The 20,305-nt window shown below is 36.3% G+C and overlaps 1 protein-coding gene across 1 annotated transcript; it reads left to right on the top strand.

Moving 5' to 3' along the window:
- Positions 1 to 10,060: 10,060 nt before the first annotated feature.
- On the top strand, positions 10,061 to 15,616 carry cbln8 (cerebellin 8). The gene is made up of 3 exons (XM_085154704.1): positions 10,061 to 11,439; positions 11,625 to 11,756; positions 14,831 to 15,616. Exons 1-3 carry the CDS (start codon positions 11,133 to 11,135, stop codon positions 15,109 to 15,111), a joined length of 720 nt encoding a protein of 239 aa, XP_085010830.1. The 5' UTR covers positions 10,061 to 11,132; the 3' UTR covers positions 15,112 to 15,616.
- The last annotated feature ends 4,689 nt before the right edge of the window (positions 15,617 to 20,305 follow it).

The following is a 20,305-nucleotide window of genomic DNA, read 5'->3' as shown; positions in this document are numbered from 1 at the left end:
GATTGTTGCAGTCTTGTGAAGTTTATGTACACTAAGTTTGAGCAGTTAGAATTAGCAGAAGAATTTGTTTAATCTTTCATATTTAAATGCTTGTTGCAATGCTGAATACAAAACTCTGTGGTTGGTCTGCAAGAAATATAATGGGGTTTGTTTTAGGTTTGCTTGTTAATACTTTAGTTAAATTTATTCAGTTACATCTAAGACAAAATAACAGGACACTCTTTGCTTTAGATTTATAAACAGCATGTATAATGTTTCAAAATAACAAACTAGTGGTAAATAGATATAGAAATCAATGATGGCGCTGATAAATGGAAAAAAGAATTGCTTTTATTTAGTGGAATCTGAACATGATGTCATTGTGATGTTTAACAATAAAAACACCATCTTTCTCTCAGACTAACCAGTATCCTAAATATTCAAGGTATTCCAACCTAAATAGGAATGTTAACAGTTTCTCAAAGAAAATCAAATTAAAACAAAAAGAAATAACTTCTAATCACTGGTATTTTGAGCTGCAAGGTACTGGTGCAACAGCTGCTGCCAGACACAAATGTCTGTAGGATCTTACTATTTATATTTTATTCCTACACAGTTGGTGTGGAGCACCCTCAATTTCATTGTACATGTACAATGACAATAAAGGGCTATTCTATTCCATTCTATCTTAAAATATAGTTCTGGGTAATTGAAGCTGTGTGTGTGTTAGTGCAGTTGGACAACTTAAAAAAATTCCAGAAACATTGGAAAAAATAAACAGTAGGCTTGGGTTTTTTCATTATGTAGGCCTGGTGCAAAAAGCAGAGGTTAAATTAATTCCTCATGTAGCATACAACTACTATATTACTATATAGTAATAATGGAGACAGTAGAAATGCTTTGTAGTAAGTGCACCGTATAACTTGTGGAATTCTCTGAAATGGCTCTAATAACTGGAATATAGATTCCAGGTCTTGCTTATAAAAGGACAAAGGTACGTGGTAGTGCAGATTCTCAGAACTCCTTCCGCTCCTCGTATAGTTGCCAAAACATGGGTTAGGGAATGTCAGGGTACCACAGCCAGTGAAGCTACTAGATGAATTTTGTGGACACAGTTACAGTAAGATCTTAATGTGTGTGTTACAACTTCACTCTTAGAGAAAAGTCGAATGAGAGGACAGAAGGGCAAGATGAAAGAAGATATTAAGAGGTAAGGGCTGCTGGTAAGTTGTCTTTGATGAACTGGAAATTTAAAGCTGAAATGTTATGTTCTAATTCTTGTTAGATTTTTTTTAATCTATACAACAAATGTACATCAAATTAAATTTGTGATATATGGGATATTTTAAATGTTTCAAGTACTGGCTAAAATAGATAGTTTACAGCATTTTGATCAAATTCCAAGTAATAGGCTACGATGAATGGTGAATAAATAAATGGTTACTACGAGATTAGGCAAAGGTTAGCAGTAAGCAATATGAGGTTTATGTATACTGACTTGGCTACTGGATTGGAAGCAGTTATGACAGCTCATGTATTCATACAGAGGTGACCACAGCTATGCATGTTTGATTTGACAGCTTTTTTTACACCAGCTGATGTTCCTCACACGGCCAGGATCAGACCCCAATTTGGTTGATCCACAGTCAAAATCAGAAGGATCAGGCTGATCACAGCCTGTCCAAAAATCTACAGCAGTTCACAATTCAAATTATTATGTTATTTTATTTCTATACATGTCATATTCCTAACTGCTCCCATTTGACAAATCTCACTTTAAACTGAATTAACTATTTACTAAACCCAATCTCATAGATGTCAAGGTAATTCAGGGTGGAGCAGAGTGAATGGCAAAGTGTTTATATTCGGTAAGGCAAAGTAGGGGAAAGGTCTGCAGCAGAGGTCCTGTGCTACTGGGTATTGGATACCCTCCATGAAAGTACTTAAGCTAAAATAATATTTTAACCAAATGTGAAATTTAGATCAGATGTTATTATTTGATCCCTTATAAATAAAGGAATTTGGAACTGAAGAAGCAGCACAATATAAGATTCTTAACTCCTAATAGATTGAGCGGAAGTAAAACACAATGAGAAACTGTGAAGAGAGTGAGAGAAGAGTCAAGAGTTTAATAACCAAAAAACTGAAAGGCTTTTCAGACGGTCCCCAGTTTAAGGTTACCATTGTGCATCTCTCATAGTTTTGCCTATACCTTCTTTCAGTGTTTGTTCCAAGTCATCGGTGTAGATATGCCAGAAAGGGCCAGTGCTATTGGACGTCCACAAACTGAACTGATTGTAGACACTGCCGTCATTTCTTATCACTGTTATGTGAAATAACATTTTATCTTTGTTAAAGGGTCCAAGGGCTTACTTATACCACTTGTGCACTAAGGTACAACCTTGGTCTTTTTTTAGATAAAGTCAAAATATTTTAATCATATTATGTTATATACTTCAACACTGCTTTAGTATTATGATTATATTCATTAAAGCTTTTAGTGCAGAGACATTTGTAGTGATTTATTCAAAATTCTGTTTTATTCATGTTTTTTACTGTCCCTTAGCCTCATACCCCTGGTCACCTCTGTCTCCCATGTCAGAAGAGCATGACTCTATTTCAATAATGACTTCCTCTGTCAGGATTTTCAGATACCTGCACCAAACCTAACAAATAAACATTAAACCAGATTCTTATAGTGTTCAGTTTGTTTAAAGATTGTCTGGTAATTTTTAACATATAGGATCTGGCTTTGATATCCAAGACTTATTTTCCTGATCCTATCCACGCCAGTTCTGCAGATAGATATGGAGGATGGGGAAGTGGAAGATGAAAGTTATAACGTTATAAACGCTGTCAGCTCAGAAACTCCTGATATGAGCCACATCAGTTAACTGTACTTACAAAACAAACACCAATTAATAATTTGGGCTTTATTAATAATTATTAACAATTAATAATTAATAATAACAGATATCGCTTTTTCCAGCTCTATCTATGTCGCAACTGTTTCAGGTCATCTAGGTTTCTAGGGCTGTGTCACTAATGAATGAATGAAGGGATCTATGTCTCTGCCTCTGCGTGTCTGTCCTTCACTTTCGAGAACTGTTTCCCCTTTTAAATTTGAGGCCATATATTGCAAGTTATCTGAGTACAGTAAGTGTTGTGTCAAGGCTTACGTTTTTGGGATAAGAAGGGTTTTGTTGCCCTGAGCTGATTGTGCTGCTTCGTTGCCTTGTGTGTCATCTTGTTTCAAGGTAGCTGGTATTTGCCTTTCAGGTTTAGTAGCATTTGAAATGTATCTTATTGCAAATCTCATAAAAATACACTTTTTAAATCATCTTTATAGGGACATGTACATCTTTAAAGTAAACATTTTTTAAAGTGAAAAGGAGAAAAAAAGTGTTTTTTCTCCATTGTTTATCCTTTAAATATTTAAATCATTAACACACAGAGGATTATTAGGTACACTTGTTCAGCTGCACATTTAAATGTCTAATCAGCCAATCACATGGCATTAATTCATTACATTTAGGAATGTAGACTGGTCAAGAAGACCAGTTGAAACTGGATGTAAGGATCAGAATGAAACAAAAGCTAAACTACTCGCAAACTGGTTTCCCACTTTGCCCTTAAGCTTACAGAGTTGCAGTTGTAGATCTCTTTTACTAACTGATTTTTCAGTTTTACTTAATTTTTATTGTTCCTCTCGAGTGAAGTGTAGCATAATACTCAGTAGCTACTCAGACGTAGATTTTTACTTAACCCTTATATTCTCATAGGGACATTATTTTTCCAGTTTTAATATTTGACTGCTTAAAAAAATCATTTTATTAATCATTTTACTTTAAAATGACTTAATTTTCATTCTTTTAACCTGAAGGATCTGTAAAAAACAACAACAACAAACAAACAATAGAACCATGTTGAACACTGAGGCTGTCTGGGGTCAAATCTGACTTGTATCTACTGACATTTATATTAGATCCACCAAACAGTGATATCAGGGAATCTTGAAACTGTGCATATCATATCTGTGTGTATTTTCTTTGGAACGGTGGTGATGGAGGTCAAAAGGGAAAAAATAGCAAAAAATGACATGGGAGTGATCAAGAGGTCAGAGGTCATAAGATGCCTTGAGAAATGCTGCCCTGACACAAAGAGGAGACATTTTTAATCGAGTGACATGGTGGTGGAGTGGTTTAAATCCTTGCCATTCTCCACAGTCACAGTCCTTCAGGTTCCTCCTATAGTTTAGTTTTAGGAGTGAGTCAAATAAAGTGTTGTATGAATGTATAGGTTATGTGAATTGTAGTAAATGCACTTTCAGTCATCAGGGGAAAAAAAGAAAGGTGTAAGTACATTACATTTTCACCTACAAGTGTCCTCAGTGTGACAAAATATAAAAAAATTGAATCTGTTAATTGAGGGCAAGCCAATGTTAAAGTAACTGAGATTAAAACAGGGATAAAAAGAGGGGATTGTAATACAGCAAAGCCACCAGACTTGCCATTTCGGTGACTGTGGGTAGAAAATATTAAAGTCTCACATGCTAAGTTATTTGTTATTGCTTCTTTGAATTCAGACTAGTGTGTTCCAAGTGTTAATTAAGACTGAATTAATATTGCAATTATAAATGCTAGTTATAAAGATGTTTTTTGATAGTAGTGAGGACAGCATTTAATATAAATTATTATACATGGCTATAAAATTCCAAACAATTCCAGGATGTTCTTTCCATTTTCACTTTTAATAAAACATAATTAAACCATCATGACTGTTATATTTCATATCTTTGGTAAGTGAAACAAGGGATATGCTAATCTTTTTCTTTTTTTTTTTACTTACAAGATGCTGCGTGATAACTGATGGGCAGATCCAAATACTGAGAGCATTGATATCAAAACTGTTATTGGAATTGAAATGATACTAGTGTACTTTGTTTCTATTGTAATTTGTTTGTATCCTCTTACTCAAGCTTGTCCTAGTGTTGTGGATCAGTGAGTCAGTGTCTTGCTCACTCGTGGCATACAGCTTGATGTCATCCATGTAGCAGAGGTATAGAGGGTCATACATAGCCCACTTGAGTGAAACTCCAATTTCTGTCAGTTTAAAGAAGTTTAACTACACATATAATCAATAAGATAGCTTCATAAGAGACAAAGAAGAACAGTTTCAACCACATGTCTCAGTTTTTCTTAGTGATAAAGGAATGCTGCTTTAGTAGATGAGAGAAATCTTTCTGCTCTTTGGGTTTACATTGTAGGAGATACATGTGTAAAATTGCTGAATACTAAAATGTGAATGGTCATGAGGGTGGGGTGTATTCATTAGTAAGATATGGTGTAAAACTTGTATAAATAGAATTAAAATGTCAAAGTTTATGTTCTCCTAGACATTTTCCAAAGCCATCCTATGGGCCGGATTGGAGTCGAATTCTGGTCCCCTTATGTTTAAAAGCCCTTCTTTAAGTCCAGTATGTAGCCCACTGAATGGTGCTCAGTACATCTCAAATATGCTCTATGAAAAATGCCTGAACCTTTTTGTGTTGTCTTTCAGGTCTGTTCTATTTAATAGCCCAGAGCAGCGGTGCCCTACCTTTTTTGTGCTACGGACCAGTATTTCACACCCAAGACTCAACCCTAGCAGCCCGGTACCAAACGACTCATGGACTGGTACCACTCTGCGGCCCTGTGGCGGTTGGGGACTGGTGGCTTAAAGCACATTTAAAAACCAGAAGTTGACCCAAGGTGCTTTAGAGACAGGCACATTTACTTTCCAGGCCTCTAAAAACAGCCAAAATTTGAAATTCATGACAAGCTGAAAGGTGTGTTTTGTTGTATAAACTAAATGTTATAGAAAGTAAAAGTCTGCCTTTGTACTTAACCTATATATAAGTATTGCTACTGGTATCGGTAACAATGGCCCTGCATTTACTTGATATCAGATTGATACCAAAATTTGCAGTATCATAGAGCACCATTAACAGATGGTTTTCAAAAAAACAAGTGCAAATCCTATAAAAGTATATTTTCTTTGTTCTCTGAAACATTAATTAAGGATTAATCATCCATTTTTCAATGTATTGATGGCTATTTATCCATTCTATTGATCTGCAGTTGGATAATTGCTATAGACATTTATCAGGAATGTCTATTCATTATAATTGTCTTTAATTTTTTATCTTTTTCAAAACTTAACATACTCTAAAGCAGTGGTCCTCTGGGCCACAGACCGGTGTCAGTCTGTGAGTTGTTTGGTTCTGGGCCGTGAGAGTTGAGGCTCGGGTGGAAATTTATGGTTTTCAGGGTTTTTATTGTTAACTCGGTTTCCCTGGGTCTTTTCCTGTGTTGTAGTTGTGTCTTATTTTGAAATGCTGCTAATAAAGTTACACAATTACACTTTGAATTTGCATTTATTATTATATTTACAAAATATTACCACAGCTTTTGTCTTAGTCGTATGATTTTTTTTTTTTTTTTTTTTTGTACTATCTGCGACAACTTAAAATATTGTCTGACATTAAACCGATCCTAGGCGTTAAAAAGGTTGGGGACCACTGATCTAAAGTCATGAAATATGAACAGTATGTAAGGGTTAAGGTTTAGCATGACCTACATGTTATGTGCTCCTTTAAGTAAAATAGAACAAATAATAAAAAAATATAAAATAAATGTGACACTAAAAAGGTAAAGCTAATTTAAAGTTAAGTGTATCAGATGGAATCAGCTTCATTTTATTGAGTGTTTTGATTTTTTCTGATTTGATTTAAGTTCACCACTTTGTGTTTTCTACACTATATCACTCGAATGTTTTTCTTTGGATATGTAAACACATCGAAACAAGCTATACAACTGAATATGACTTACCTCCCTTAATCTTTTTATAGTTTGAAGACTGATGTAAAGAAAATGTAAAATCACTAAAAGTAAGTAAGCAATGCATCTGTAACCAGTGTGTGTGACGTCTTTCATTTGGGGGATACATTTAATGTCTTGCAATGATTCTGATATTTTTCCATAAAAACATCATTTGAATATAACTTAACTTGAGTGCTTTACTTGAGTATAGGTTCTACATATTTTTACTCTATTGAGTATTTCCATTTTATGAATTATTCATATGACAAAGACAAATGCACTATATTATACTCTACATTGTACTCTAGTACACTTGTTATGCAGCTCTTACTTTTAATATTACAATTATAATGCCTCTCCACTGACATGTGTGATTTTTAAAGTTTTAGATAAACAAAACGTTTGTAAGGAATTTTATAAGTTGAGAAAACAGTCCTAAAGTCCTAAAACTTATTGTCATTCCTGTTGTTAGAAAGGGCATGTGGCGTGGGTGTGGTCTCTGGCCAGCTGCAGAGGAGGGGTGACACAGTGAGCTCCCGGGGCCGCGCAGGGGCGGGGTGAACAGGTGTGCTGGGACCTGACAGTGATTGTGTGTCTTTATATGTTGGCAGTGACAGTTGGAGGAGGAGCGGACGTGACAGCAGAGAGAGAGCGGGAGTGTCTGTGTCCCAGTCAATAAAACCACAGTATCAAATAAAAGTTCTGCTGTCAACATATCCGCTCCAGCATATGTTTCTTGGGTCCAACGTTACAGGGCATAAATCTTATAAGCACTTGATTCACTTTTCTTTCAATATTTTTTCTATTAAAAATCATTTGAATGACAAAATGCCCCCAAACAGGCGCCCCTTTGTTTGACAAGAAAATCTTTGAAAATCTTATGTGTATCCCACTGTAACTTTACTGTATAAAGAGCTAACATCTCCAAAATCTTTGGAGTAATAGGCCATTATAAGAAGTGTTTGTGAACTAAAAATCAAGAATGTGGGATAGTGTTTGTCCGTGATTTGGACACCCCAGCGTGTGCTCCTGACACAGGGGAAGCAAATTCTGTCGGGGAGACCTACCTTGGCACCACCGCTGTGCAGATGAAGCAAAAGGCAAGTTGTCATCATATTTTCTAGTCTTTGGCTTGGAAGGAAGTTGGTTTGGAAACATATTTGGCAATGCTTCATCTTCTGCTTTGCATTTGTGTAGGAGCCCCGTCAAAAACCTGTCCGGGCATGTTTACACACCTTACCTTGAGGTAGAGCCCTTGTGTTGCTTTGAATAATGGCTACTGCATTATAGGAACAGTAAATTCAGCTGATGGACAACACAACACAAACTTCCAGCTACAACTGATATGTTTTTGATCTGTGAATAAGTGAATAGGTATTATGAACAGTATACGTATTAAAGTACAGCTGCTGCCTGAGCTGTACAGTTCAGACAAATCGCTAAAACACTACTGACTGAAAGAGATGCATAAATCACAGTCAATTGTAAGATTTCCAACCAGCATCAAACTTTGTATATTGTCATTGCATAAAAACAACTCACTGGTGATAACATTATACTAATATTTTGAATTATTTCTTTAATGTGCAGCAGCATTCATGGTATAATGCAAATTATAAATTGGAATATAATTTTAAAACAGTTTGCTTTTACTCTCATGGTCGCACATCATGCTAAAGTTAAACAACCACAAAAGGGCAAAGTGTTAGTCTCTGAAAATAAAATTGCATCATTTTTAACATGACACCGATGAACCTGCTTTCAGCCACAACTCTTCTAAAAAATCAGTCAATTTCCTCTGAGCTAAAATATACCTCAGTAAGTCACTTAACTTCACACTAATCCTACTGTACTGCCCTTTTGCCCTTGTTGCTTTTGCAGAAACCTAGACCTTCTTTCTGTCCAGCGTGCTGAAACAGATTAACATCCCCTACAGAATAACTTCCTGGGCTATTAGAAATATTATTCTGAAATGAAAAAAATCCTAGCCCAGGTCACTCAGCACAGTCTAGTTCATTCAGCTAGTCCTCTAGCCATCACAAGTCACTTCTTTTCTTTTTTTTTTTTTGCCTTTTAAGTCAGTAGCACCTTTTGGGTTGCTTAGCATTAATGGGTAAAGGTTCCTAAACCCACATTTCAAAAAAGGTTTCTGGTTGGTCTATGTTATGCCATCTGCTCTTCCTCCAGTAGAGGGAGCCATTCATCCACTAGCAGTTGAAACTCCAGATTTGACTGCTGTACCAAACTGTGACTTGGCTGAGGTATGTAGCACTTTGTCTTCCTTGCCATTAACCACGCAACTGCATTATAGCTCTGTTACCAGCTGCTTCTCTTTCCACTACCTGCCTGCCTTCTGTATCTCTCTAAATGTCTTTACTGTATGAACTATCAAAGACTTAACATTACTGTGAAGAAAAAGTACCCAGTACCAAATCTCTGCAACACCTGGTACTAATAAGAAACACATGAGCGGAAGGCAGCCGTCAATACTCACATGATGACATTTAGACTTTTCTTTAACAGTTTGGAGGAACATGTTCAACATGTGAGACAGGTCCTGCAAAGACTTTCAGAATAGCTGAACCACTCACCAAATGTGCATCAATCAATCCACCCTTCATCTGGGATTCTTACACTGAGCAAGCTTCACTTCTGCCCCCATGTTCAGCTAATCACACTCAACACATCAGTTAACTGTTGAGGTGAATGGTTCTGATTCTAGAGTAGATGTAGTGTTATCACAGCAAATTGATATCAAATTGCAAGCGTGACCTTTGTTCTCATGATGCCTGATCCCAGATAGCGTAATTATGATGTGGGTAACTATGAACTTTTTGGCTATTAATTTGGCTTTTTTGAGTTGAGGCACATTTAATCTGCCAAGCATCTCAACTCCTACTGGGTTCCTTTTTTTTCTTTTTTGCTGGCCTGGTGGAAGGAACATCAAAATTAATGCATTTCCACACCAGTTCTCCACTACAGATTTTTTAGAACAGCTACATAATAGCAGCATATAAATGTTGTGGGATCCTTCTCTTGGGAGGGTGAGTCAGTGCTGCAGGTGCATGTGGTGATGTCCACTATAGCAAAATACATTCTGAACTTAATGATCTTTCAGTGTGTGAACATTTCTAAGGTTGTAGCAACTGATGTCACACTACTCTGCTCATTCATCTTTTCTTTGAAAACCCTATCTATGCACGCTAATGTGTGCAATTTATTTTGTCTCTATCAATCAACTTGTAGATGATTTTCAATTCTAAGATTTTGAATTCTTAAATTACAATAAAATGTCTTTTTGGTGTCCTTACACCCACAAAGGTCAACGAGGTATCTGGCAATAGACCTCCACTGAGACATACCATGCTGAAACTTTGCTTGCCTGCATGTATAATTATTTATACTACATTTTTTTTGTATATTTTTGACAAACTGATAACAACTCAAGGCCACATTGACTTACTTCAAACATACTTTTAGTGACGGTTTATTTATCTTAGAGTTTGGCACCATGACAGTAAACAATGAAAATAATACTGTAGGATAGAGCCAACTAGCCTCCAAATTTAATTTGTTAGATTGAGGAAAAGTTCATAGTTTAAAATAAGTTAGTTCACAAACACAAATACAAATAGTAAAGGCTATCCAGAACCTCAAAATGTGACAGTCATGAGTTAATGAGTTTGGAGTGAGGTCAGGCTAAAAGAAGCAAACGTGAAAACAAAATCATAAAATCATAAAAGATCACGGTTTGTGTTTATATGCCCCAGCTCCCAAACTTACATGTGCACATTGAGCACTCAAGCCCTTAAAATGTGACATCAAAGAGTCCTGAGGTAATGAGTTGGGAGTGAGGCTAGGCTCAAAACTGCAATAATCTGATAATAAAATAATAAAATGGCACAATAACAGGAAGAAAATAAGGTTGTATTAAATGCAGCAACTGGTGTTGATGGAGAACTTTGACCGTTCAGCAGAAATACAACTACACATAAATGGTGGCAATGTTTACCCTCTCTCATAGGTATTAAAAAATCTGTTTAGACTTTATCTCTTGGAATGATCTCTCGTTTAAAGCAATTAGTTTGTAGCTACACTAAAAGTGTTTTGCCAGTAAGTGTACTAGTTCCTTATTGATCTGGGCTCAACTTGTACAGTTACACAGATACACAAAAGATTTAAAAACAAAGTCTATTGATATGTTAATGATTAACAGACTAAACTGCATAAAAGGAGCATCAACCATGTGAATCAGAGGTTTGAAAATTGTGTCATGCTGATTCAGCTTAGACAATGAGCGCTTTATGGTTTATTTTTCTGTTCTGTGGCTTGAGTCTGTCACAGAGTGATAGTGAAAATGCTACTGGAACACAGCTGTGCCATCCTGACATTTATAATTTCCTGAAAGAATTTGGAGTCATGACAGAAAAAGTTAGATCTATGGAAGCCAGACTTAAGGACAGTGAGACCAGGCTTAAGGAAACTACAACCAGGCTGGAGTACAGTGAAACTAGGCTGAAGGAGAGTGAGACCAGGCTGAACGACACTGTAACCAGGCTGAAAGACAGTGAAAAACAGATTTTGGTGCTGCAATACAAAGGTAAAATTGTGGACAAATAATCAATTTCAATGAAACATTACTCATCCAAGATAAATGTCAAAAGACAGAATGCTGTCTCTTGTCAAAGAAGTCATAATTTATGTCTGCAAGAGGTAAAACATATTCTCATATTTTGGTTCAGGGTACTGAAACTAGAACTAATGATGTTGTTCTTAATTCTCCAGAAAGAACAAAGGTAATATTCAGTGCAGCAGGAGGAAGAGGAGATATATCAATTGGACCCTTCAACACAGAAACTACATTAGCCTTCAAAAGAGTGATTACAAACATTGGAGATGCGTATAATAAATACACAGGTACGACTCACAATATTGTTTGTGTTAACTAAATAAATTAGAAAAAAAATGATAGTATCATTTTACATATACATATACTTTTCAATTTAACTGAAAAGTTAAATGACAAGTACTGTTGTATGCTGACTTAATAAGTTTGATGTGTCACATGGCCCTCTTCCTATTGAAAAAACAAAAGTTGTATCCAAGATGGCCGACTTCTAAATGGCCACCATGGTCACCACCCATCTTGAGGAGTTTGCCCCCTCACATATACTAATGTGCCACAAACAGGACTTTAATATCACCAACCATTCCCATTTTATTACGGTGTATCCATATAAAAGGCCCACCCTGTAGTATTGAAGTATATTGCTGATTTGCGATGTTGACTTTCTGCTTTTAATTTACACACTGTGACCAGAATTCTTCTTTTTCCTCAGGAGTCTTTATAGCACCTGTTGCAGGACTTTACTACTTTTCAATTTTTATCATTCTGGAAGAAACGGTACACTGATAACTGTACATGAACAATCATTTGATTGCCATGACCCATCATTATCAGCCAGAACAACGTGGATCTAAAAATGGAGGAAATGCAGTATTCATGCAGATGCAGACAGGAGATCAAGTGTATGTGTGCTTGGGTCCAAACTCACAAGTTTGGGGATCAAGCTATCATACGACTTTCAGTGGGTATTTAGTTACTCCAATATGAGAAACTGAATAAAGCTAATTATTACTGGCTCATAAGCTCAGGGAAAGCAAATGGAACCATGCTTCTCTCCCCTTCTTCAGTGAGGCGAGAGCTCATTGCATCTGCCTTTTAGTTTCTTTCTTTTACCTTTAACTTTTCTTCTGCTTTTGTCTTCTGTCTGTTATTTTATATTTTATAACTATAGACAGTTAGAAAATAAATAAATAAATATGAGGTTGAGTTAAAGAACAGCAGAAAGTAAGACTGAGACTGTGCAAAAGAGTAGTGTAAATTGCATTAATAAAAAAAGTATGCAGACTGTCAATCTACAAAAAGCTGCAAGTAAACAGAAATATGTGTGTGAAATCTTACGCCTGACCTACATTTTCTTATATTAAGTAAAGCATAAGTGTCATACAGGGTAATCATTTTCTAATATCATAGCAGGAGGTGTATTATTTCCTCATTTTTTCATTCATTCTGCAATTTTAGGGAGCAACTTTGAATATATTTGTAAGATGACGATTACAATTTTTTTTTTCCGCTTAAATTTGGTTGAAGATGGTCGTAGATGCTACTGAAACACAGTCATGCTTTCCTGATATCACACCATCTGCAGGGTTATCAAGCATATAAGGATCGTTCAACACAACTCTGTAATATTAGAGTCAAGATGACAATGTCATTTTGTAACAATAGTAACACATTTCTTGCTTGTCTTAATCCTTTTTATCACTTATATAATGCATTTTAAAATGTTCCTTAATGTTAACCTAACCCAAATAAACATGTCTAAACTAAATTTACTTTGCAAATACATGTGTTATTTCCACACTGTTCTTTCCCTGTAATTACTTACTGTTTATTACGCATACTTTGACACAAACAGATAATAAAGGTTTAAGTAATGCTATTGATTAACAGCTGATTATAAACAACAAAGAGAAGCTGAAATATGAATAACTATAAACACATTTCCAGCCAGGAAAGTCAATAAAGAAGCACATGAGGTAATAAACTGAAACCATTTACTGAATGATACTGCTGATAGACTATTTGATGTTTCAGTCATTACTTTCAATGAAACATGATGAACAGCGTTTAATTTTCCAAGTGTCTTTACAGTATGTACTAAAATTCTTTATTATTTTGTCTTCTTCTGTCATGCTGCCAGTGTTTGCTTACAATACAGTGCATTGACAATTAGAAATATTAATACACTGAGTATGAAACAGCATACATGTATGCAAAATATGTGAAACTGAAGCATTTCAGAAATACGATTTTTGTATGTCTCTGAAAAAAACAATAACAATTTATCGGTCAACATTTAATACACCTGATGGACATTTGTTTTGTAATTTTGGCTGAAAATATAATAACAAATATAACAAAATTAGAATAATATCATCTTTCAGCAACCATTGAAATTTCCCCTCTAATCCAAATGGTTAAGCACTAAGGCAGTGTGAAGAGCACGGGGTAAAATCAGACAAAGCTGGTTGTTTCTGCTCGTCTTCAGACAGGAGTACCGTGTTAGTGGTACTGTGATAATTATATGCATTTATACTTATTTGTACACAAATAATGCCCAAAGAGCAACATGTAGTAAAATGCTTGTGTCCAAGCTGCGGACAGGCTGCAGACGTAGCCGTGCCATTTCAGGGGGTCTACCAGGACCCTTACTGGATACTGGGTGAGAATCCAATTCGTGACTCCCACTCCAAAGGTGTGTAGTCTCAGGTTCAAACACATATATAGATATAGATATAGATATAGATGTATTCAATATATACTAGAGTTTGAGCTTAGACAATGGCAACTACACTGAGACTGTTTCCTAGTAAATGTATTACTATTTCCTCAACACTCTTCTGTTGAGTTTAACTAGTACAGACTGATAACAGCTGGATAAAAGATTTAAAAAATGTGCGAATGTGCAGTTGTAGCAGCAAGCAGGTGAATTCTGTACATTAATAAGAATAGACATCTGACTATTTTACAGGATAGACAATATAAACATATTTAAAATTAAAGGAATTTGAAATGTACATCGTGCCTGGGTTTAGAGTGTCTGGAAGAGAGTCCTGTCTCAGTCAATTATAGATGATGTGAGAGGGCGTGTGTGTGTGTGTGTTTAGGGCCCGGATGGCTTGGGGATAGAAGCTCCTCTTGAGTCTCTCTGTCCTTGTATATTCAGTAATTCAGCATTTTTTTTTTTTTTTTTTACACAAAGCAAAATAACACATGTAATCAGGTTATTACATTTTACAAAGCAGTTTAAAAAGCAGACAGTTCGCTATTTATTTGGTTGAAGGACAACAGAATGAAATAAAATAGTGCACGAATGAATTTGAGTTTTCAGATTATTTGTAATGTGACCACTGCTACTCTTCAGGTGTCTTTACAGCACCCATTGCAGGTGTTTATTACTTTACCCTCTTCTATCATGCTGGAGGAAATCTTATACAATACCTGTTTCTCCATAAAAACAGTGAAGTGATGGTGGTGACAAATGATCACGTGACACACAGCGATGTAGCTGATAATGGAGGCAACGCGGTGTTCCTGCAGCTGCAGCAAGGGGACAGAGTGTACATGTGCATGACTGCAAACTCACCTGTTTGGGCATCCGGAAGCCAAACAACCTTCAGTGGTTTTTTGGTCACTCAAATGTGAGGAACAGCAAACATACATACAAGATAACAATAACAGGGTGAAGTTAAGGCATTTTTCATAGACTCACCTATGTAAAATGCACTAAAACAATGAAAACTTTTTTCACATGTCAAAACATGCAAAGTCATTCAATCACTTCTGCTCTGTGATCAGCACCCAATATTGTAAAATGTATTTGTGTAAATGAAGATTGTGAGGAGACTCAGTAAGTATGATAATCACTGTCTTTGTCACAGTGTGTGTGAAAAACGACAGAGCAGCAGCTGTGCTTGATGTTGGGATCAAGACACATGTGCTGTGTAAAGATATGAGATGGTATCTTTAGGGAATAAATCACACTCTCTCTCTGTGTTTCATCTGTTTCTCTTTCTGTTTTTGTTTGTTATAATTTATTTTCAGGTTTCCTAGTTTGACAGCATGATAAAGAGATCTCAGAAATACTGTTACCAATTATTGGATTTGCTGTACTGTTAAGTCTTGAGACATCCCTCATTTCTTTGTTTCTTTATTTACAATTCTGTTTACATTATACATGCTTCCCCTAGGCAGCATCATTAGAAGACATAGCATACATTTTCACTGCTATGCAGATGACACCCAGCTCTATCTGTCCATGAAGCCAGATAACACACACCAATTAGTTAAACTGCAGGAATGTCTAAAAGACATAAAGACTTGGATGGACACTAACTTTCTGCTTCTTAACTCAGATAAAACTGAGGTCATTGTACTCGGCGCTGAAAAGCTTAGAAATATGGTATCGAACCAGATTCTTACTCTGGATGGCATTACCTTGGCCTCCAGTAACACTGTGAGGAACCTTGGAGTCATTTTTGACCAGGATATGTCCTTCAACGCACATATTAAACAAATATGTAAGACTGCGTTCTTCCATTTGCGCAACATCTCTAAAATTAGAAATATCCTGTCTCAGAGTGACGCTGAAAAACTAGTTCATGCATTTATTACTTCCAGGCTGGACTACTGCAATTCATTATTATCAGGATGTCCAAAAAACTCACTGAAAAGCCTTCAGTTAATCCAAAATGCTGCAGCAAGAGTACTGACAGGGACTAGAAAGAGAGAGCATATTTCTCCTGTTTTGGCTTCCCTTCATTGGCTTCCTGTTAAATCCAGAATTGAATTCAAAATCCTGCTCCTCACATACAAGGTCTTAAATAATGAGGCCCCATCTTATCTTAATGACCTTGTAGTACCATATCACCCTATTAGAGCACTTCGCTCTCGCTCTGCAGGCCTACTTGTTCCTAGAGTATTTAAAAGTAGAATGGGAGGGAGAGCCTTCAGTTTTCAGGCCCCTCTTCTGTGGAACCAGCTTCCAGTTTGGATTCGGGAGACAGACACTATCTCTACTTTTAAGATTAGGCTTAAAACTTTCCTTTTTGCTAAAGCATATAGTTAGGGCTGGACCAGGTGACCCTGAATCCTCCCTTAGTTATGCTGCAATAGATGTAGGCTGCCGGGGGATTCCCATGATGCATTGAGTTTTTCCTTTCCAGTCACCTTTCTCACTCACTATGTGTTAATAGACCTCTCTGTATTGAATCATATCTGTTATTAATCTCTGTCTCTCTTCCACAGCATGTCTTTTATCCTGTCTTCCTTCTCTCACCCCAACCGTCGCAGCAGATGGCCGCCCCTCCCTGAGCCTGGTTCTGCCGGAGGTTTCTTCCTGTTAAAAGGAGTTTTTCCTTCCCACTGTCGCCAAAGTGCTTGCTCATAGGGGGTCATATGATTGTTGGGCTTTTCTCTGTATCTATGAAGCGCCTTGAGGCGACATTTGTTGTGATTTGGCGCTATATAAATAAAATTGAATTGAATTGAATTGAATTTATTTTGCTTCCTGTCTTGTATTTTTAATAGTGGTCTTAAACAATAGTTTAAAAAATCCAGATGTTTGGCTATTTTTAAACTCATTTTCAGTCCAATCTTTGTACCTGACCATTTTCAGAAGAATGTGTTTTTGTTTGTTTGTTTGTTTGTTTAAGCCACTTTGTCAAGGTCAACAGGACCCAAATGCAGGACTCGTACATGGAATGAGCGGCAGCTTTTATTGCTGGGAAGACTTTCCATATAAAGTAAACTCACAAAAACAAACCAAAACCTTGAACATGGAAACTACAGACTAAACTGGAAACTCGAAAATAAAACAACACAAACTGGGAAAGCAAACCAGGAACTGAGAACTAGAACTAAGCCAGGACCACAAAGGGAGTAAACACAGTACGGTGAGGGTACAGCGCAATAATGGACAGACAAAAACACAGGGCTTAAATACACAAGCAGGACGACGAGAGGATGGGGAACAGGTAGGAACACAGCTGGGACAAGTCAGACCTAACAAAGCAAGGGAAAGCAAGACTAGACACACTGCACATAGGACAAGGGCTAGGGAGACTTAGGCTCCCAATTTAGTGTCACGATTAGTTAATAAAGTTAGCTATTAGTTAGTTAGTTAATATTCTGTAAAGAATTACTTGTACTGCATTATAACAACTAAACAACAAACAGAACATTTTTCTCTAAGTAGAAGAAAAATGGTCTCTGTTCAAGCTGTTTTTACCACCAGTATAACCCACTGGAATCATGTCTACTAGATAGTTTACATTTTAAGTGTTTGTTTTGGCTGCTAAAATACTGTGCTTGCTCTTTGTTAAGGAAAACAGTTTGTTGATATAACTTAAAGTTCATGGTCACTGATCATGATGAAAGACTGACACAGATAGAAACTGAATTTCTGCAGAAGAGAGATAATTGATATGTCTGTAGGGTGCCAAATTTTACCCACTTGTTGTAGCACATAATTTAGTTTTGCATAGACATATCATTCACTCTTGACAACATGGCAATCCAAATCATATTTATGCAATAAGTGACTTGATTCTTGTCCACAGAAATCCATATGCTTTCATTTTTTTCCTTTAGTAATTATATGGTGTTCTGCTGAAATTGTCCAAAAACCTGCTCTTCTGCACATACTGTAGTTTCATAAAGTGACAGGGATAATAATTAACAGTTGATCATGCATAGCATAAATGCAGCCATGTGAATGATTAATAATCAGAGATGAGGGGAGTGAGTAACACAGAATCAAGTTTACAAAGAAGAATTTTGCCTTTTTTTTTCTCATTTTTGAGACCCGAGTTCAGCCTGGAACTTTAAACAAAATGCATCTGAAACACACAGATCAGTAGAAACAGACTGTTGTGTCTCAGCGCAACAATGTTTTAACTATGAACTCAGTGCAAGACAACGTGCACATACACATACACACTACATGTGATTTGTCTTCAGTGTTCAGAGTGTCTGATGATTTTTGGCCAATATGGGGAAGAAGGAGGCCAGGATGTGTGTCATTTGATACAATGTCAAAGACGAAGCATTTTCTAGGACTCTCACTAGAAGCACTGATTCTGTCGCTCTTCATGAAATCGTCAACCTAGGAGTCCACATAGAGTCCACATAGTCCACATGTTTAATGTCTGTACTTTCTACTTCTTATATTTTCAAAACAGACTTGTAACTTTTGGTTTAACATATTTGAGGGCAGTTATTTCACGTCACGTCAAACTGATTTGAGCCAGAACAGTAACACAATCCTATGACGTTGCAGTCCCGATGCTTTTGCATCTAGCTAGAAATACTGAAGCGGTGTAAGCATAAAGGAAGTAACTTTTTGTTAAGTGGCAGGTAATTTCAAATGCAATGTTTCAAAGAACTCCAAAAACAACAGCAAACACACAAACCTTTTGTGTGCAGCGTGTTGCTAGCTAAAGTTTCAGCTGCTTTGCTTCACAGGAAGATTAAAAAAAAGAACTTCACTGAGAGATGGAGAAAGATAAAAAAAGAAGGAATACAAAAAAAAAAGAATTTAAAAAAAGGACAGGAGAGGAAGAAGAGGGGTTATATTTAAAAATAAGAACTGCTCAGTGGCATTTGATTAACTTGAAATTTAAAGCTTACAAGTTTTTAAATCAGATACTGGGTCTGTACATGTGACATATTTTTTCACATTATGAAACGTGCTGCAAAACAAACTAAGGCACGTAACTGTGTCATCTAAAGGTTGCATGAGACTACTGGTGTACTGTGTTGAATTTAAAGTAAAGAACAGTGTAGGTCACAGAGTAGCCTACACTGATATAGGTAGATATATTTGAAATTAAGCTGAGGATACATAGAATCATTCACTAAAAGATTGAACTTTGCAAGAACCCCCAATTCTGATGAAAAACTCTATCTAATGCACCATTTATATTTTTTACATTGTTTAATTTAGCTATAATATTTGGTGTGTTGACACAACATAGAGTTCATTGCCCCATGACACCAATTACACTGTGACAATTTTTTTAACACAAAATTTATTTTTTTATTTTGTATTGACTCTTGCCAATGACAGAAAATCTACAATGATGCCATATATTAGTATTAGTGCAAATCCACAGAAATTATTATCAGAGAAAGAAAGCCTATGTATTATAACAGTAACCGTAATGGTCATGCTACATTTATAATAGTTAATGCTGTTATTAGTAAATGTGTTACTCCAGTGGTCCCCAACCCCCGGGCCATGGACCGGTACCGGTCTGTGAGTCATTTGGTACAGGTGTGAAATATATGGTTTTCAGGGTTTTCATTTTTAATTCGGTTTCCCTGGGTCTGATATCAATAAATGTTCTTTTAGAAAAAATAAATAACTTTACATTATTTCCGTTTTTTTATTATCTGACTCTGAACAGTGTTTCGGGCGTCATTGTCCCTCATTACTCCCAGGTGGGACTGTCTCGTTCCAGAGAAACAAGCACAGGGCTGTCACTGATTTAGCGTCATGGTGAATTTTGTAATTTCATGTACTTTATATTTGTTTTGTAGTTGTGTGTCTTATTTTAAAATAAATATTTACGCATTACCATAGCGACCAGAGAGCATTAAGGGGCACAGAGGAGGATGTTACTCTCATTGTTGTTGGTGCATTTCAGGAGGACACTGCTAATAAATTTACACAATTACACAGTGAATTCGTTTTTATTAATACCACAGTTTTTGTCTTGGTCGTATCATTTTATTTTGTTGTACTCTTTATCCCTGAAACCTTAAAGGCCGGTCTGTGAAAATATTGTCTGACATTAAACTGGTCCGTGACACAAAAAAAGGTTGAGGACTGCTGTGT

Source organism: Neolamprologus multifasciatus, chromosome 3 (assembly GCF_963576455.1).
Source record: "Neolamprologus multifasciatus chromosome 3, fNeoMul1.2, whole genome shotgun sequence".
In the NCBI taxonomy this organism is placed as follows: Eukaryota; Metazoa; Chordata; class Actinopteri; order Cichliformes; family Cichlidae; genus Neolamprologus; species Neolamprologus multifasciatus.
The sequence above is the reverse complement of the archived record's forward strand: the minus strand, read 5'-3'. Positions and strand labels throughout refer to the sequence as shown.

Bases quoted from the DNA above. Each gene is read 5' to 3' on its own strand.
- cbln8 (XM_085154704.1), top strand. From the start codon at position 11,133: ATGAGCGCTTTATGGTTTATTTTTCTGTTCTGTGGCTTGAGTCTGTCA. The intron at 11,440-11,624 runs GTAAAATTGTGG...TTAATTCTCCAG, and splicing joins TTTGGTGCTGCAATACAAAG to AAAGAACAAAGGTAATATTC. The intron at 11,757-14,830 runs GTACGACTCACA...GCTACTCTTCAG, and splicing joins TGCGTATAATAAATACACAG to GTGTCTTTACAGCACCCATT.